Source organism: Dipteris shenzhenensis, chromosome 14, assembly GCF_047967505.1.
Source record: "Dipteris shenzhenensis isolate YYH24624 ecotype China chromosome 14, Dip_SZ_1.0, whole genome shotgun sequence".
In the NCBI taxonomy this organism is placed as follows: domain Eukaryota; kingdom Viridiplantae; phylum Streptophyta; class Polypodiopsida; order Gleicheniales; family Dipteridaceae; genus Dipteris; species Dipteris shenzhenensis.
Window position 1 is genome coordinate 29916903 of NC_141609.1, and position 17829 is coordinate 29934731.

The 17829-nt window shown below is 44.9% G+C and overlaps 1 protein-coding gene across 1 annotated transcript in view; it reads left to right on the forward strand.

Moving 5' to 3' along the window:
- NFXL2 (NF-X1-type zinc finger protein NFXL2) overlaps window positions 1–17829 on the forward strand; it is a 64305-nt gene that overhangs the window by 17215 nt on the left and 29261 nt on the right. The window contains exons 2-3 of the mRNA XM_087384539.1: window positions 11031–11144; window positions 17554–17609. Of these exons, the coding sequence (XP_087240665.1) occupies window positions 11031–11144; window positions 17554–17609 (170 nt within the window). The remainder of the gene's footprint in view (window positions 1–11030; window positions 11145–17553; window positions 17610–17829) is intronic.

Sequence of the window (17829 nt, forward strand, 5' to 3'; positions counted from 1 at the left end):
CGACTAGGTGGTTCGGAGTGCTCAGGCCTAGGTGCACCTAAATGTGTAAGAATGCCAAGGGGCAAATGTTTTAATTGTGCCCCAAGAGAGGGGTAAATGGTGTACCAAGCTAAAGGTCTAAAATGATGACATGTGGCAGGAGGGAACCATCTAGGGAGTTGTGGGCTTGTGGATATGCATGAAACGAAATTGAATTACGTATCTTTGTGTGCATGCAATCCATGAGAGTGGCTGGGAGGAAATACGGATGTCAGCGCCTGTGAATTAGCCCGTGAATCGACGGAAAGAGTGAGACCAGGAAAGTGAATGTATCATTTGGTATCAGAGCATGCAGGCTGAACGAGGGGATTGCGTATGAAGAGAGTCAGAGGTAGCGTGGATGATGAGCTGTCTACGTGAACCTGTTGGTTTACGGTTAGCTTAGAGCCAGGGAACGGTGGCGCATGAGACTGAAGTTACGGGCAAGCCCTTCGACGCGATAAGCGGTGCTGGGTGAAACACCTGTGAAATCAGCGGGGTAGGATGGCGATGGACATTGACGGGCTCTGACGGGCTCTTGGCGACGACAACCTCTTGGCTGTTTTAGGTGGATCTGTCGTGCGGGCTTGCGTTTGGAGATTTGGTTCATCTGTATATGGATGGCTCATTGACTCCACGAAATTGAGCGGATTTGGTTCGGTCGACGGGCTATCTAGCAGTTGTGGTCACGCAAATAGCCCGTGAGCGTAGGTACGGTTACGTGCACAGCTCTAGTTGGAGAAACACATATCTGACGAGGTTCCTGGGATATGATTACCTGCAGAACAGATATGAAGCCAATTCTCTCCAAGGTTCCATGCGTTGATTGTGATATCTATAGTTCTGAGCTGTTACTTTAAGTGTTCTTTGCAATTCAAATCGGAGTGGGACTACGTTTGAGAAAGAAGGGCGTCCGAACTCAAATTACGTGGAGCTTCCAGGGAGCAGTTCTTTTCCCTTCTATACAAATTTTCAATTTGCAGTTTATTATTCCTGTACAGCAAAGGGGAATTTAAAGTGAATTTTTTTTTTCTATTTTCCCTTTTGAAAGAATGGAGGCAGAGGGACAAGATTCCAGGGTAAATCCTGGTGAATCTAGAGCACGATCTACGCAAGAAATGTCCCATCACACAACACCTACTCTGGTGGGTAGGATTTCTATATTAGAAGATGCCTTACAACAGATCATGAACCAGCAGCTTCAAGTGAACGCTGGTCAAAATGAAATTAGAGAGATGGTGCATGCCTTGTCGGCTAGACCATCTAGAAATGAAAAGGGCAAAGCTCCAGCAGAGCCAGAGCCCAGTATAGACTCATCAGAACGTGCGAAGGTCAAGGTACCTAATATTGCCAACTATAGACCGGAAAAGTACGCTGGTCGGATGACCGAGCGCAGTTCTGATGTGATCGAGATTTGGTTACACAAGTGGGAAGAAGCCTTCGCCATTTGTGAAATCAGATCTGATCTAAAGAAAATCCGCGAGACCACTCACCTGTTTATTGAGGCAGCAGATAGGTGGTGGATAAAACAACAGAAAGATCAAGTTGCCCCTACCACCTGGGAAGGGTTTAAGGCTGAATTTAAGAAACACTTTCTTCCACCTGACGAAGAGTCCCGAGCTTGGGATGCTTACAGAAACCTTCGCCAGAGGAATTTGTCGGTGGCAGAGTATACTGACAAGTTCAGGGAATGTGTTATGAAAATAACAGACCCTCTCCCTATGTCGGTTCAGTTGAAAGACTATATCTATGGACTGAACGACAAGATTAAGATGGAAGTTCGGTTCAGTTGAAAGATTATATCTATGGACTGAACGACAAGATTAAGATGGAAGTTCGGGCTAAATATGTGACTACATTAGATGAATCTATTGCAGTAGCCCTGAACTATGAGGATGCCAGAGGCAGACCTAGTGGGTTTGTGGAGGCAGGGACTCAGCATGAGTACCCGAGAAAAGGGGGATTTCAGAGGAAATGGACTTCAAAGACAAGTGTCTCGTAGCCAAGTGGCCAAACCAAGCAGGTGAAGCCGGTTGAGGAACAAGCAAAGACAAGTACCACCGTTGGGGTGAAAAGAAAAGTAACTCCAGCCCGGGCTTGGTCAAAGTCCTCGTTGACCCCTGAGCAAAAAGAAAAAGCTAGAAAAGAAGGATTGTGCTTCGGCTGCCTTCAGCGACATCAGTGGAAAGATTGTCCACTAAACAAAGGCCGTCGCACGGCCCATATGATAATATCTGAATGCGACGCGGAAATGCAGGAGAGTCCCAATGCGGAACATATGCAGATGCAATTGGCGGGACCTTCTCAGAGGTTAGTACCTGTGTTGTTAAGTGTGTCTGTTACTAAGTTAGTAAGTGGTGCACCTGATAACATCCTTTCAAAGCCCGCATCAACGGGGTATACGATTTTCGATGAGCCCGAGTTGATTAAAATGAAAGGACAAGTAGCCAATCATGATGTGATTGTGTTGTTTGACTCAGTGTCAACGCACAATGTAATTAACTCGAAGCTTATTAAGAGGCTCAAGTTGAAAACTAGTCCGTCTGACTATGCTTATATGGTCAGGATGGCGGACGGAAATTCAACTGAAGTATGGGACCAGAGGGTTATCCAGTTGGAACTTCGAATTCAGGACTATGTTGAGAAGCTGGACTTTCAGTTGACCAGGCTTGCTCACGCAGATATAGCCCTAGGCATGGCTTGGCATTTTTGGAAAAATCCAGCCATTGATTGGAAAAAGCATATTTACCAGTTCAAGATGAACGGGGTAGAATATGTTTTGCGAGGTGAAAAGGATTTACCTCGAGGACCATTGATTTCAGCCATGGAAATTCGGAAGACTTCGAAAGAGTTTCTGTGTCTGAGTATAGCATCGGTAGAGTCGATTGATGATGCATCGGCTAGCACTGAGGCTACCCAAGATGGAAAAATGACCGAGTTAGCTAAAGAGATATCAGAGAAGTTCTCTGATTGTTTTAGGGATGAGTTACCTTATGGGTTACCTCCAGAGCGGAATGTTCAGCATAAAATTGAGCTTATCCCGGGGGCAGAACCTTTAAATAGACTTCCCTATAGATTAAGCTTTACAGAAGAAGCTGAGGTCCGAAGACAACTGGAGCTGGGGCAGATTCAACTGAGTTTTTTACCTTTTGCTTCGCCAGTGATATTAAAGAGGAAGAAAGATGATACTTTTCGTCTCTGTATAGATTACAAAGCATTGAATAATATCACTATTAAGCACAGGTATCCGATTTGCTAGATGCATTACATGGGGCCGTAATTTTCAGTAAGATAGATCTTAAGTGTGGCTACCATCAAATCCGTATTAGAGCCGAGGATGTGCATAAAACCGCTTTTAGAAGCAAGTTTGGTCATTATGAGTTTTTGGTAATGCCCTTTGGACTTACCAATGCTCCAGCTACATTCATCATGCTTATGAACGATTTACTACGTCTGTATATCGAAAAGTTTGTAGTACATTTTATTGACGATATTCTTGTATTCAATAAAAGTGTTACCGAGCATCATGAACACTTAAGAATAGTGTTTAGTACTTTGAGGAAAGCCAATCTTTATGTAAATAAAAAGAAAACTATACTGTGTATGGTAAGACTTGAATATTTAGGATTCATAATTACTCCAGAGGGGGTAGAAATGGATCCAAAGAAAGTGGCTGCGATACTAATCCCTCGGAGTTTGACCGCTTTGCGATCATTCTTGGGATTTGTCCAATTTTATCGAAGGCATATCAAAGGATATTCCGAAATAGTATCGCCATTGATTGATCTGACCTCAGATAAAGTACCTTTTATATGGGGACAGAATCAACAGGAAAGTTTTAACACCATAAAACAAGCTGTGGTCACAGGACCGGTGTTAAAAATAGTTGATCCCCAGAAACCGTTGTTCCTTGAAACCGATGCAAGTGGCATTGCGGTAGGAGCAGTTCTCCTCCAAGAGGGAAGGCCAGTATCCTTTGAAAGCAAGAAGCTTTCTCCCTCTCAACGAAATTGGCCAACTCATGAATTAGAGTTGTATGCTGTTGTCTATTCTTTGAAAACATGGAGACATTATTTGTATGGATCAGAGTTTTATGTGGATGTTGATCATGATACTCTGAAACATTTTTGTAAACAACCTGACTTGAGAGGCCGCCAAGCTAGGTGGGCAGAACTCATGCAGGAGTTTAACTTGACGATTCGGTACCGAAGAGGAAAGGATAATAAAGTTGCTGATGTGCGTTGTCACGCATTATGCATAACATGAGTTTCACGGTGTTAGAGAGTGCTCTAATGGCCGAGATTAGAGAAACTCAAAAGGTGGACGAGTTCGTTCAGAGCCTGTGGCCTAAGGCTCATATGTTAAAACCCGGGGAAAAGGATGACCTGGCATCCAGAAAAGGCCAAACTTATGCAAGATATGCCATAAGGGATGGTATGCTGAAAAGAAATGGCAAGATAGTAGTACCTAATTAGAATGATCTCAGGCAGAGAGTCATTCAATAATGCCATGATAGCCCATGTGCGGGACATCCAGGAGTTGAGAAGACATATGATCTCGTGAAGCGAGATTTCTTTTGGCCAAAGATGAAAAAGCATATTCATGAATATGTGACACGTTTTTTGTGTCAGGTAAGTAAGGCAGAGCGGGTGAAGCCACCCGGACTTTTACAGCCCTTGGAGATACCACTAAGTAAGTGGGAGAGCGTTTCCATGGACTTTATTGTAGGGCTGCCTACGACACAAGGTGGATATGATTCTATCCTTGTGGTGGTTGATCGTCTTACTAAGATGGCTCACTTCATTCCAACTAGAGAATCTGTTAGTGCCCCGCAAGTGGCGAATTTGTTTATTAGACATATATTTCGTCTGCATGGATTACCCAAATCCATAGTGTCAGACAGAGATGTCAAATTTACCGGTCATTTTTGGACTGCGGTATTTGAAACACTAAGGACTGAGTTGGGAATGAGTAGTGGGGATCATCCAGAAACGGATGGTCAGACAGAAAGAATCAACCAAATTTTAGAGGATATGCTTAGAGCATATGTGTCATTAAGGCAACATACATGGGACAAGTGGTTGCCATTGTTAGAGTTTGCCTACAATGATAGAAAACATTTCTCTACAGGGTTTAGTCCGTTTGAGCTGAACTATGGTTATAGACCAGCGAATCCAACTATAGTTGGAATACCTCAGAAAGTGCCTAGTGCCGCGAACTTTGTGGTTCAGATGCGGGAGATGCTAGCACTTGCGAGAGCTAACATCCGCCAAGCTATGGATAGAGCTAAGGCGTATGCGGATGAAAACTGATCCGCTAGAGAATTTAAGAAAGGAGAAAAAGTTTTTCTCAGAGTTCCTTCGCACTCTATGTCTTTGACTGCAGGAGAGTGTGCTAAGTTATCACCTCGATATTGTGGGCCATGGTTAATTCTAAAAAGAATAGGCAAGTTAGCCTATAAATTAGAATTACCACAAGGGTGTAAGATGCACCCAGTGTTTCATGTTTCTCATTTAAAGAAATTTTTGCATACAAGTGACTCACTAATCGAAGGTGTTGTTTTATTTCAGGAGATAGAGGATAATGCAAGACGCAAACCAACAGAAATCCTGGACCGAGGAACAATGCAAGTGCGCAATCGGAAGATACCCACGGTGTTGGTTGCATGGCATGGTCTACCTCTATCGGAAGCTACCTGGGAATCCGTATACCAGTTACGGAGAGTATTCCCAGATTTCATCATCGAGGACGCTGATGCTTGAAGAGGGAAGGAATGTTATGCTCTAGCCGAGATAGCATGACCTCAGAAAGATCGGTGGGCATTTTCCCTTAGATGACCGACTTTTGTAATATTTTATGTGCGTAAATAAAATGGTCAAGGGAAGTAACTGCCAAGGTCCTAGGTGAGGGTGTATTGGCATCGACTAGGTGGTTCGGAGTGCTCAGGCCTAGGTGCACCTAAATGTGTAAGAATGCCAAGGGGCAAATGTTTTAATTGTGTCCCAAGAGAGGGGTAAATGGTGTACCAAGCTAAAGGTCTAAAATGATGACATGTGGCAGGAGGGAACCATCTAGGGAGTTGTGGGCTTGTGGATATGCATGAAACGAAATTGAATTACGTATCTTTGTGTGCATGCAATCCATGAGAGTGGCTGGGAGGAAATACGGATGCCAGCGCCTGTGAATTAGCCCGTGAATCGACGGAAAGAGTGAGAGCAGGAAAGTGAATGTATCACTTGTCTTGTTGAACCTCACCTCATGGTCAAGGTCAGTTATGGAAGCAACTGATAGCAAATTTCTCTTGATTTATGAAACATACAGCACATTAGATAGTTTCTTAACATCTCCATTTACAGAAACAAATGAAACCGTACTTGTACCCTCAACATGGCATTTTGTGTTATTACCAACCGTCACGGTGATGGGTTCCTGTAGAGGCTGCATGGAACAATATAGACCCTTCTTGCAGGTCATGTGACGGGAGGCACCACTATCCAACACCCATGAATCAGTGGTTGAAGCTTCTTGAACTGAGGAACACTCTTCCTCAATGGCCAGAAATAGATCCAACTCTGTTACCGTTGTGTTAGCTGTCTCTTTCCCCTTATCTGTCTTCTTCAGGATACCATTCTTTTCATCTGCTTTCTTGACCCGGCAATCTGCAATCATATGGCCCTTCTTTTTGCAATAGAAGCATTCTCCCTGAAACTTCCTCTTGCCGCCCTTCTTCTTTTTGTCACCACTAGTAGAGGACTCACCTTTGGTGGAGGAACCACCTTTGCCTTTCGTAGTGGTAGAGAAAGCAACATCCCCATTGTCGCCTCCATCTCGAGCTTTAAGCCTCAATTCCTCCTCCATAAGTAAAGCACAGAACTCCTCAAATGACAATGGTTGGGGTCTCACCTGAGTGTTAAGCGCTGTTACCAGTCCATCAAACCTTGGTGGACATATCCGGAGACACCGCCGAGCTAGCTCTTCGCTAGTCTTTTGTATCCTAGCACCAGCCATTTGGTCACGCATATTTTTGATTCGGGTTATGAACACCTGCGCTGTCTCTCCTTCAGTAAGCTTCTCAGCTGCGAGCTGATTCTCTAGGTTCTGGATCCTTGTCTGATTCCGCGTCTCATACTGACTCTTCAATATGTTCCAGGCCATAGTTGCCTTAGATGTATGCTGAATCAAGGTCAAAACACTACCAGTAGTACTTGTAACCAGGGCACACAGAGCATCTGTGTTCCTGCGTTTCCAAGCTCGTAGAAGGTTGGCATTAGGAGGTATCATACTCCCCGGATTTGTTGGATCGGGGGTTCCTTGTGGTTCTGGGTCAGTCCCCAGTACTGTCTCCAGAAGCTCATATGAATCCAGAATAGCAGTAATTTTAAACTTCCACAGAGTGTAGTTCGTACCATCTAGCTTGCCTTCAGTGAAGGCTGGTGCGCGAATCCTCAATGCCTGGATTGTTGGTGCAGCAGCAGCTACTGAACTCGAGCCGCTTCCTATGGAGCCGCTTCCTGTGCTGTTGAAGCCCTCGCCTCTCTTTTATTCTTCGATCCTTAGAGCCGCATGGGCTCTGATACCATGTTAAATTACACGGCGCAGCGGAACAGAAACTGAACAAAGAATAGAGAGTACACAGTAAACTCGAGAGGAACAAATTTTTCCTTCAATACTGATGTAGTACAAATGATGGCTCCGTCCACCCGTGCGCTCCCACAGTGGAGCTTAGATGGCGATCTAGACAGATACTAGGTGAAGAGCTACTAGCTGGAAGATCTGATCTGATATGAACTGATCCGATACAATGGACTGGGGAGGTCGCCTCTTTATAGCTATGAGGGCAGTGGTCGGATCAACGTAGTCGGTGGAGTCAATCAATCGACCTAGTCGGTGGAGCCGACCAGTCAACCTAGTCGGTGGAACCGACTAGTCGTCCATGGAATATTCCCTATATCGTCGCCTCGGGGGCCCTTGCCACTGAACCCTCACCAGGGGGGCCATTGGCCCTCCTGGAACCCCCAGTTGGGGGCCAGTTGGCCCCCAGGCCCTAGCAAGAATAAGGGGCTCCCACACAATCACCTTTCTACCATCAACAATCTCATTGATAGACCTCATCTGACATGCAAGTCAGGATCCATCCAGTGTCCCGGGCTCACACATGGCTTCTCCTCATATGGGGGTCTTACAACTTGAGCACCTTGGACCACTGGTGGTTACCAGGAGGGTGGGGCATTGAGCATATCTAACAGGATAGAGAACCAAGCATGTCACATTCAAAGAACTTGGCCCTTTACTGTTGCAGGAGGAGGCTCGGGAGAAACTGTACTACCAATCAGACGAGAAAGACCTTGTGGTGAGGGACAAGCCTTGCAAAGGCAAGTACAAGGATTCCATAACCAACGAGACCGAGGACACAAAGAAGATGAAATGTTTCCACTGTGAGAAGCTTGGTCATTCAGCCAAGGAATTTCGAAAGAAGAAGGCAGACCTAAAGCGGAAGAGGCAGTCCAAGACCAAGGAGGAGCCAAAGATGGACTAAGCCAACGTCACTACCCACACAATTTTCTTGATTAGTGAGTATTGCTCAGCCTATGCAGTGAGTGAAGGCAAGGAAGTTTGGTATGTCGACATCTGAGCCTCGAAGCGCATCTCAAACAAGAAAGAATGGTTCAAGACCATGGAAGGTACCCATCTTGACTCCAAGGTAACAGTGGGGGATAAACGGACATGCCTTGTGAAGGGGGTTGGCAAGCATCTTTTGTCTGTCAGCCAGATGGACAAACACAACATGTTGGTGCTGTTTGATAACATCAAAGCCATTGTCACATCCAAGGAGAATGGACAAGTAGTGGCTCATGGTGTCGAATAGCAAGGGCGATACCGGCTCAACGCTTTGTTGGTACATGGGCACCATAGAAGATCCAAATTCTGGCATGAGGGGTTCAGTCACGTCAACTATGGCACTTTGGTCGAGATGCAGAAGTCCAAGATGGTGGATGGACTTTAACTAATTGGAGGCAATGATCGTGTTTGCAGGTCTTGCTTGAAGGGCAAGCAACATAGGGACAAGTTCCCATAGAGGCCTTATCGCGGCCCGAGAAGCTGCTAGAGTTTGTTCACTCCGACATCTGCGGCCCGATGTCAATAAATTCATTTGTAGGTTCACGTTATTCTTTGTTATTTGTGGATAATTTCAGTCGAATGACTTTGATATATTGCCTGGCCAAGAAATCTCAGGCTTATGAGAAATCCAAGGAATGGAAGGCCCAGGTAGAGAAGGAGATCGGGTAGGAAGTCAAAGCCTTTTGCACGGACAGAGGGGGGGAGTTGACGTCTACCGAATTCAATAGTTTCTGCAAGAAGCACGGGATCAAGCGGCAGCTTACTGCAGCTCGCACATCTTATTAAAATGGAGTTGCTGAGTGGAAACACAGGACCGTCACAGAGACAAGTTTAATCATGCTGCGAGGGAGGAGTCTCTCGAAACTTATCGGGGTGAAGCCATGAACACTGCGGTTCACATCCTCAATAGAACCAAGACCAAGGCTGTTGACGATATGACTCTATACCAAGCTTACTATGGTAAGAAACCAACAATATCCCATTTGAGGATTTTTGGTTCTAATGCATTTGTTCATGTGCATAAGGGTGAGAGGGTGAAGCTTGATTCCAGTGGAAGACGTATCTTTGTTAGGTACAGTGAAGAATCCAAGGCTTATCGCCTCTCCGACCCGATGAAGAAGCAGATCCTTATCAGCAAGGAGGTGGTCTTTGAAGAGGCAGAGTCCTAGACTGAAGAATTTTGTTACATACTGTTGCACAACGTGTTCAACATCCACCTCATATAGTGGCACAATATAGGCACACCCTACTCAGTCAATAAACAGGCCAGTGATAGGCAAGAAGTTTCTTTGAACATAAACCTTGCAACAAGTTCAAGACGTGTCAATGAATGCCTTTCATTGTTACTATGGAAAAAAGGTGGTGCTAATTCAAGAATGCCCAAAAGCAGGCTGCCTAAAATAACATCATGCTTATCTATATGACTTGGACTCTGTGACATACATCCGTCCATACATCATGTCCAATAAGCCATCAACTGTAACTTTTAAATTTCTTTATCATCTTTGCAGACTATTTACTCTTTCTTGTAGACATAGTAACTATTTTTTGACACTTGTCACTTGGCATCTCAGATCTTTAATGAATATAACGTATTTTGGGTTTTGCACAATAAAATTAGGAATAAAAATGGATCATGGATGATGGAATCTATGACCTAGTGTCTCGACCAAGATTGTCCATTGGAAATAATGAAAAACTTGACAGCGGCTGTACTTTGGAGTCTGAGTTTTGAAAACTTGATAGCAGAATACTTGTTCAGTACTTTTATGCATTGTCCGAGTCTATAAAATGGAAATGCTGCTTGTTACACCTTTTTGGGATCCAAAAGCCAAAGTTTGTTTTTGAAACTTCTCTGCTTTTTTGAAAAGTTTTAACATTTCAAGGCATTTCATGGTACTATGATTCCTCTTGATAAAACTACCTTTTTCTCCAAAAAAAAGGAGAGGAATATCTATTTGTGGGCTGTGACTGTATCATTCAGACTGAGTTTGTTTTCTAAGTGATAAGCTTCTTAGCTGTTGTAGGAAGGGGTATTTGATATATAGTATAGCCTTTACTTACAGGTGTACACTTACGTTATTGAATTTAATATATCATTTGAAGAGGTTGAATGTGTCTTAGAGTTGAAGTTCTGTATTGAAATTGTAGAGATTTTGTGGAAAGGATCTGGAGCATCGTGTTTGTGACTGCAAATTTGACCCTTAAATTAGCCTCCAGGCACAGCTTTAAAACAGTAGGAAGATTTCTTTGGAAGATTGTCAACTCCTTGGCACAGGCAGTGCATTTTTCATTTTGATTGTATTCCTACTAGTAATGTTGAAATGGAGTTTTCAATTAGACTTACGCTTGAACTCTACTGTCAAGCATCTCATAGCATTTTATGTGCATAGGTCCCTTGCCATCAGGATTTGCAATGTGAAAGGAAATGCCAACGATTGCGTGATTGTAAACGCCATCCTTGTAAGCGTCGTTGCTGCAATGGGGAATGCCCTCCTTGCTCTGAGGTAAGCTAAATGAGTGTGATTTTACTTTACTCTTGGAAGTTGCATTTAAACAATGACATTTTGGCAACAATTCACCTTGGAGCGAGCTTGATTGTGACTTTATAGTCCCTTTGGTGCTCTACATTCTCTCTCTCTCTCTCTCTCTCTCTCTCTCTCTCTCTCCTCCCCCCCCCCCCCACACACACGCATGCACTCACTCACGCCAATTGGCCTTGCGGTCCAGGTCGATTGTGGCTTTGTAAGTCCTCTCCATCTCTATTGCTTTACTCTCTCTCTCTCTCTCTCTCTCTCTCCGAGGATGACACCATGTGGCAGAGAACATCCGAGGACCATCAACACTCAAGGCAGAGCACTCAGATGCATGATTAATGGGCTGCACATGCTAGTCTTGAATGGAATGCAATTATTCCCCAACACCCACAAGATGACGTGTATCTCAGCTAGCGGAGGACAGAGTGCGCTAGATTATGCCTTGGTACATGTGGACACTATACGTGTTATCAAAAGCTTCAACATGGGATGAAATATCTGGAATTGGACCATCTCCCAATATGGTTGGATCTTGACATACACATTGAACATAGGGAGCATAAATTTTCAGCACATGCAGGAGGTTTCAAAGTAGAACAAACACCAAGATTATGCAGACACTTTGGATGCAAAGCTGAGAACAATGACCAACCCTAGATGGACAGTCCTGCAGGAAGCAATACTTGCCTCAGCCACAAACATTTGGAGCAGCATCTACAAGAAAAAAGAAACAGGTCAAAGGGTTACCACACAAGAAATGGTATGACGAGGAATGTAAACAACTGCGCAAAGACCTGAAATACATACTGGATGCAGACATGCATAAACAATTGGAGAAGACATACAATGCCCTCACAAGGAAAAAGAAAATATATTTTAGAAAGAGAGAAATCTGATTTGATTACTTTCATAAAAAATCTAAGAAAGGGCTGGAAACAAGTGAAAGGCAGACGGAAACAGGTAACAGGGGATATATCAGATGCAACCATGCTTGATTATGTTACCAAGTTGTACAATCACGCACATGCCACTGAAATAGGGAAGGAGGATTTGCCAGTCACATGTACTAGTCCTTTTACCTTTGAAGACATTGAAGCTGGACTAAAGAAGATGACTAATGGCAAAGCCTCAGATCACATGAAGATACAGGCTGAATTTGTGAAATGGACAGGAGACCGAGCAAGAACATGGCTCTCACAATCCTAACACATGCTCTACACCATGGTTTTCCTTAGGAATGGCAAGAAAATTGGGTCCAGCCTTTACACAAGGGTGGAGACAAAAATTCAGTCACAAATTACAGAACTATAATGGTCAGCTCTACATTGGCCAAGCTCTTCAGTACGGTGCTTGAAATGAAAATCAGCTCATGGGCTGAAGAGGCCCAGAAAAGGGCCACTGGACAAGCAGGCTTTCACAAGGAGCACATGACAGCCAACCACCTTATTACCTTGAGAGTCCTCATGGATGAGTGCAGATACGCACTTTATTTTGTTGCTTTGTGGATTTCAAGAAAGCATTTGACACAGTTTCAAGAGGAGGACTATGGAAGAGAATGCAAGCAATAGGAGTCCCATCGGCCTTGAGAGTAGGCATCTCTCGTATCTATGAAAAGGTATTATGCCGACTCAAACAAGCATAGAGTATGTCAGATGTGTTTGAGAGTAATATGGGAGTGAAGCAAGGCTGCCCTCTATCACCTACCTTGTTTGGAATATGCATTGATGAACTGGAGGAACTCATCAATGAATTTGCAATAGAGGAAGGGTTGCAAGGACCGCAATTGGGACTATGGACAGTGCTATTGTTGTTATACGCAGATGATGTAGTTCTTTCACTTGGATGCCGCGCCATTTGCATTGTAATTCGCGCCATCTGTTGCAGCCTTCTTCTCTTGTGAGGTGCTGCCCATGTGGCAGCCCCCTCTCTCTCTCTTTTTCTCTTGGGCACATCCTGCTCTAGGTCTCCCTCCCCCACGCCCTCCTCATATGGGGGCTTACAGATGGGGAGGAGACCTTTCCAACACCCCCTCTCACCAGACTGTTGTACTGCCTGTGTGTGTGCTCTGAAAGCAAACCCTGTACCTCGATGAGGCACCCACCAATAGCCTGTGTAATCCTTTACTGTCCCCTTTTGAAGTACAGCATCCATCTGACCATGAGACCCCAGGGCCCTCCATGGAATCCACCCTTGTGTTAGTGTCAACAGCCATGCATCTGGAAGGTACCAAGCGCTCCATGTTGTCCTTCACCTTCACAAAGGCATCTAACTCCTTGTCGACCCACATCTCTATATCAGACATCCTCACTGTGATTTCTGGATCAACATATCTGATCTCGGTAACACTCGGTGATGTCACTAGGAACAACTCTTTGATTACACATTTGCTTTGGCCTCTCCTTCTGAATTTGAGTCGGACTCCTTTTTGTTTTTCTGATCCGTCTTTTTCTTTCTGCAATCCTTTGCAAACTGTCCTGACGTATCATAGTAGAACCACTTCTTCTTCAGCTTCCTCTTCGAACTCTCCTCGTCATTAGAGTTGTCTTTCTTGGACTTGCCACTGTTAAGCTTGCCCTTTCCTTTGCCAGCATCATAGTCGTAACAAAGCTCTTGAGACTCCGAGGTAGTCTCCTCAGTACCATCAAGGCCAAATGGCATGAGTCTGTCTTCTGACCAACTGCTGCTAGCTGATTCCTCACCACCTTGACCTTCGTCAAGTGGCTATGTACCGTATCTCCTTCTTCCATATCAAGATTGTAGAGTTGATGCTGAAGAAGCAAAATCTGGGAGGTGTTATCAGTCTCGTATAGATCCTTCAGAGTGGCCCATGCCTCTACTGACGTCTAGGCCAGCTGGATATGTGGAAGAACAGAGTCCGCCGTAGTCCCTATGATTAATGCCAAGGCATGGGCATCTCTATCTTCCCAAGCTTCGAGCTCCTCTCTGTCTACTGCCATGAATATCTTCCCTTGCCTATCCACTATGTCCTCTGGCTTCGCCTCCATTTCGGTGGTTAGCTTCCACAACTTCCGAGCCACTAAATGACTCCGGATCTTCACTTTCCAGATCGGGTAGTTGGTCCCGTCCAGTTTTCCAGACTCTCCAAAGTTGGGGATAGTGAATGAGAGAAAACTAGGGGAGGAGGAAGGGAGAGCAGGGGCTGAAGAGGCTGTAGAGGTCGACATCTCTGTTGTTTATACCACACAGCAAAGTCAACCAAACTCAATTTTAGTAGACCAGAACTCTGAACGCACCTGACTGAACCTGAGTCACCCTCCTTCTCGCAAGGGCACAATTCTCCAGTCGTGGAAGTCGATTCCCTAGAGCTTCTGAATCAGGGTCATCCTTCAGCAAGGTCCCTGCCTTCAGGCTCCCACACCTGTGAGCCTCCTACTTGGGCTCTGATACCATGTTAGAAATGACCCAACAGAGGGTACGCACAGCGGAAGACTGATAGTAATGCCTAGGAGCTCACACAGTGTGCGTGTGGGGTGTGGAATCACAAACTTCTTAACTTATGTGCATAAAATAGATGTGCAGACTCATCACTAGACAATGAACCAGCCAGTTAGAGAAACCACCAAAATAATATATTTCCGTCCAAAACTATGGACACAATACAAAAGATATAGATCCAGAGTCCCACCAATGGTGTGGTCCTCTGATCTTACCACAAGGTCCTTCTCCTATCTCCCAGTTATCTCTAGACTCGAGCCCGCGTGCTCCACCTCGAGCTTATGTGGACTCTCCGTCCTTTGACCTCAGCTCCTTGCTGGCCTAGAAGACAGCCAAAGTCTCAGCCTTACACTTGAGCTAAGTCTCCCTGCCTTTAAGTGGGGGCCCAGCCCCCCTTGCTTTGTGTGCCAGCCCCCTCCCACTCCCCTCTATGCATGGGGCTGTGGCCTGGCCTATGTGGCCGATCAGTTTCCTGGCCCTATATAAGGGCAGGGTGCTGCCCACTGCAGCCCCTCCCTTCCCTGCAACACTTGTGCTGCTGCCAGGCCCTCTTGCAGGCCCTTTAACCTGCTCATAGCCTCTCTCATCCTAGGCGCTTCTGCTGCTCCAGATCTGCCCTCTTGCAGGCCCGCTCCATCACTTGGATGCCCCGCCATCTGCACTGTAATTCGCGCCATATGTTGCAGCCTTCTTCTCTTGTGAGGTGCTGCCCATGTGGCAGCCCCCTCTCTCTCTCTTTTTCTCTTGGGCACATCCTGCCCTAGGTCTCCCTCCCCCACGCTCTCCTCATATGGGGGCTTACAGATGGGGAGGTGACCTTTCCAACACTACATACATGTCCATAGAGACTCATGCTCAGCCTTATATTAGCACACCTATCGCAGAAACATAGCCAGGTTTCGTACCAGATCTCATACATTTGCAATTGAGAAGGGAGCTTGGATGCATCAGCCCAGACATGCTAGAGTCTGTACCCTTTGTGACATGCAGACAGTTGAGATGGAGGCACATGTGGCTCTACAGTGCCCTCGATATGCACAAATCAGGGAGGACTACCAGCAGATATTGGACGACTCCGCTCAGTTGACATCAGTTCTCTCTACTGTCTCTCCGGCAGCATTGGGATCTTTTGTTACTCGTTTTTTTACTTGGCGTCAGGAACTCATAGACTCCTGACCCCTCTCCTTGAGGAGACTCTATTTTACATTGTATTGAGACGGGTCCCATGGGTCATTTTTGGCCCCTCGAGGATGTTAATAGACTCTACCTCTACCTCTACCTCTCTCTTCCCATAGCTTGATTGTGACTTTATAATCCCTTTGGTGCTGTACATTCTCTCTCTCTCTCTCTCTCTCCCCCGCTCTCCCCCACACACACACGAATGCACTCACTCACGCTAATTGGCCTTGCAGTTCAGGTCGATTGTGGCTTTGTAAGTCCTCTCCATCTCTATTGCTTTATGCTCTCTCTCTCTCTCACACACACACACACACACACACACACACTCTCTCTCTCTCTCTCTCTCTCTCTCTCTCTCTCTCAGCATAGTACTCAGCAAGGGTCTTAGCGCGCCCTTTGCTCCAGCCAATTGAGGCTTGTATGAGTTATTCCCTTATGGTGTACCTTGTACTTTGTCCAATAGACCGGCGAGACCGCCCGCGGACGTTAATACATCTTTCTTTCTTTCTTTCTTTCTCTCTCTCTCTCTCTCTCTCACACACACACACACACACGCACACGCGCTTGCACGCATGCTCGCGTTCACACACACATGCATAGTATCATGATTTATATGTACCTCGAAGTCTCAACCCCATGCATCGTGTTGATCCTATGGGTATTTGTGCATTAACTCCAACTAATGCTTGGCTTTGTTGGGAAATATCAATAAGAAAGGATTACAACTGGCAATTATACATGCAGACAAAGAAAGGTTACGCATGGAGAACTATATTATCATCTAGAAATAGTGTGTTGCTCAGCTGAAAGGAAGAAAGGATTACAACCGGCAGATACATGTGCAGACAAAACGTGTGTGCAAAGAAAGCCCTACTAACATCCAGGTGTAATGAGCATCTATGTGATGGCTAGCCTTTGGCTCTTAACTAGCTCTCCAATTAAAGATATGTTTCCTCTGTTAAAAGTTTGTACAAGATAGCTGCAGGACAGGCCTCTAGGTGTCTTCCCTTTAGCAGTGGGAAACCATTGCTTTGCTCTACTTCCTCACGTGCCTGCAATGATTTTATGTAAGACTAGAATATACCAAATTGTAATATGTTGCAATAGTGTTGATAGCATGCATGATCCTTTGCTGAGTTTCAAAGCTCCACTTGTCATTGAGACCTATATTATCATCTAGATATAATGTGTTGCTGAACTGAAAGGAAGAAAGGATGACAACCTGCAGATACATGTGCAAACAAAAAGCGTGTGTAAAGAAAGCCCTACTAACATCCATCTATCTGATTGCTAGCCTTTGGCTGTTAACTAGCCCTCCAATTAAATATATGTTTCCTCTGTTAAAAGTTTGTACAGGATAGCTGCAGGACAGGCCTCTAGGTGTCTTCCCTTTAGCAGTGGGAAAACCATTGCTTTGTTCTACTTCCTCATGTGCCTGCAATGATTCTACATCATAATATGTTGCAATAGTGTTGATACCATGCATGATACTTTGCTGAGTTTCAAAGCTCCACTTGTCATTGAGTATCTTCAAGATGAGAATGGGCCTATGTACCTTTATACCTACTTCTGATCCCTGCTTTCTTTAAGGTAGTCATTGGTAAGCATGCACTCCAAATGGATGCATTTTTAAGGGTTTCTTATATGTCTGGCACAGTGTACCATGTATTACACTGTCAGAATAATGATGAAATTTGGAAGGTTATGATACATATGAGTAAAGTACATGGCAACTTACATGCAGGTGTGTGGAAGGAAGCTACGGTGTGGTAACCATAAGTGCCCAGCTCTTTGCCACAGGTAATGCACACTTTTTTGAAGATTGAAGAGCTTTATGATGCCATGTTCCATCACATATTAAAAACAGCTAATGGCTTACTTCTTTCTAGAAAGGACAAGGAAAAGTAAGGGAAAACATTGTGATTAATCAAACATACATTTTGTTGAAAATAGAACAGCATTATGATGCCAGTTTCAGCACATATCAAACCCAGGTAATAGCTTGCTTCTTCCACTCAGG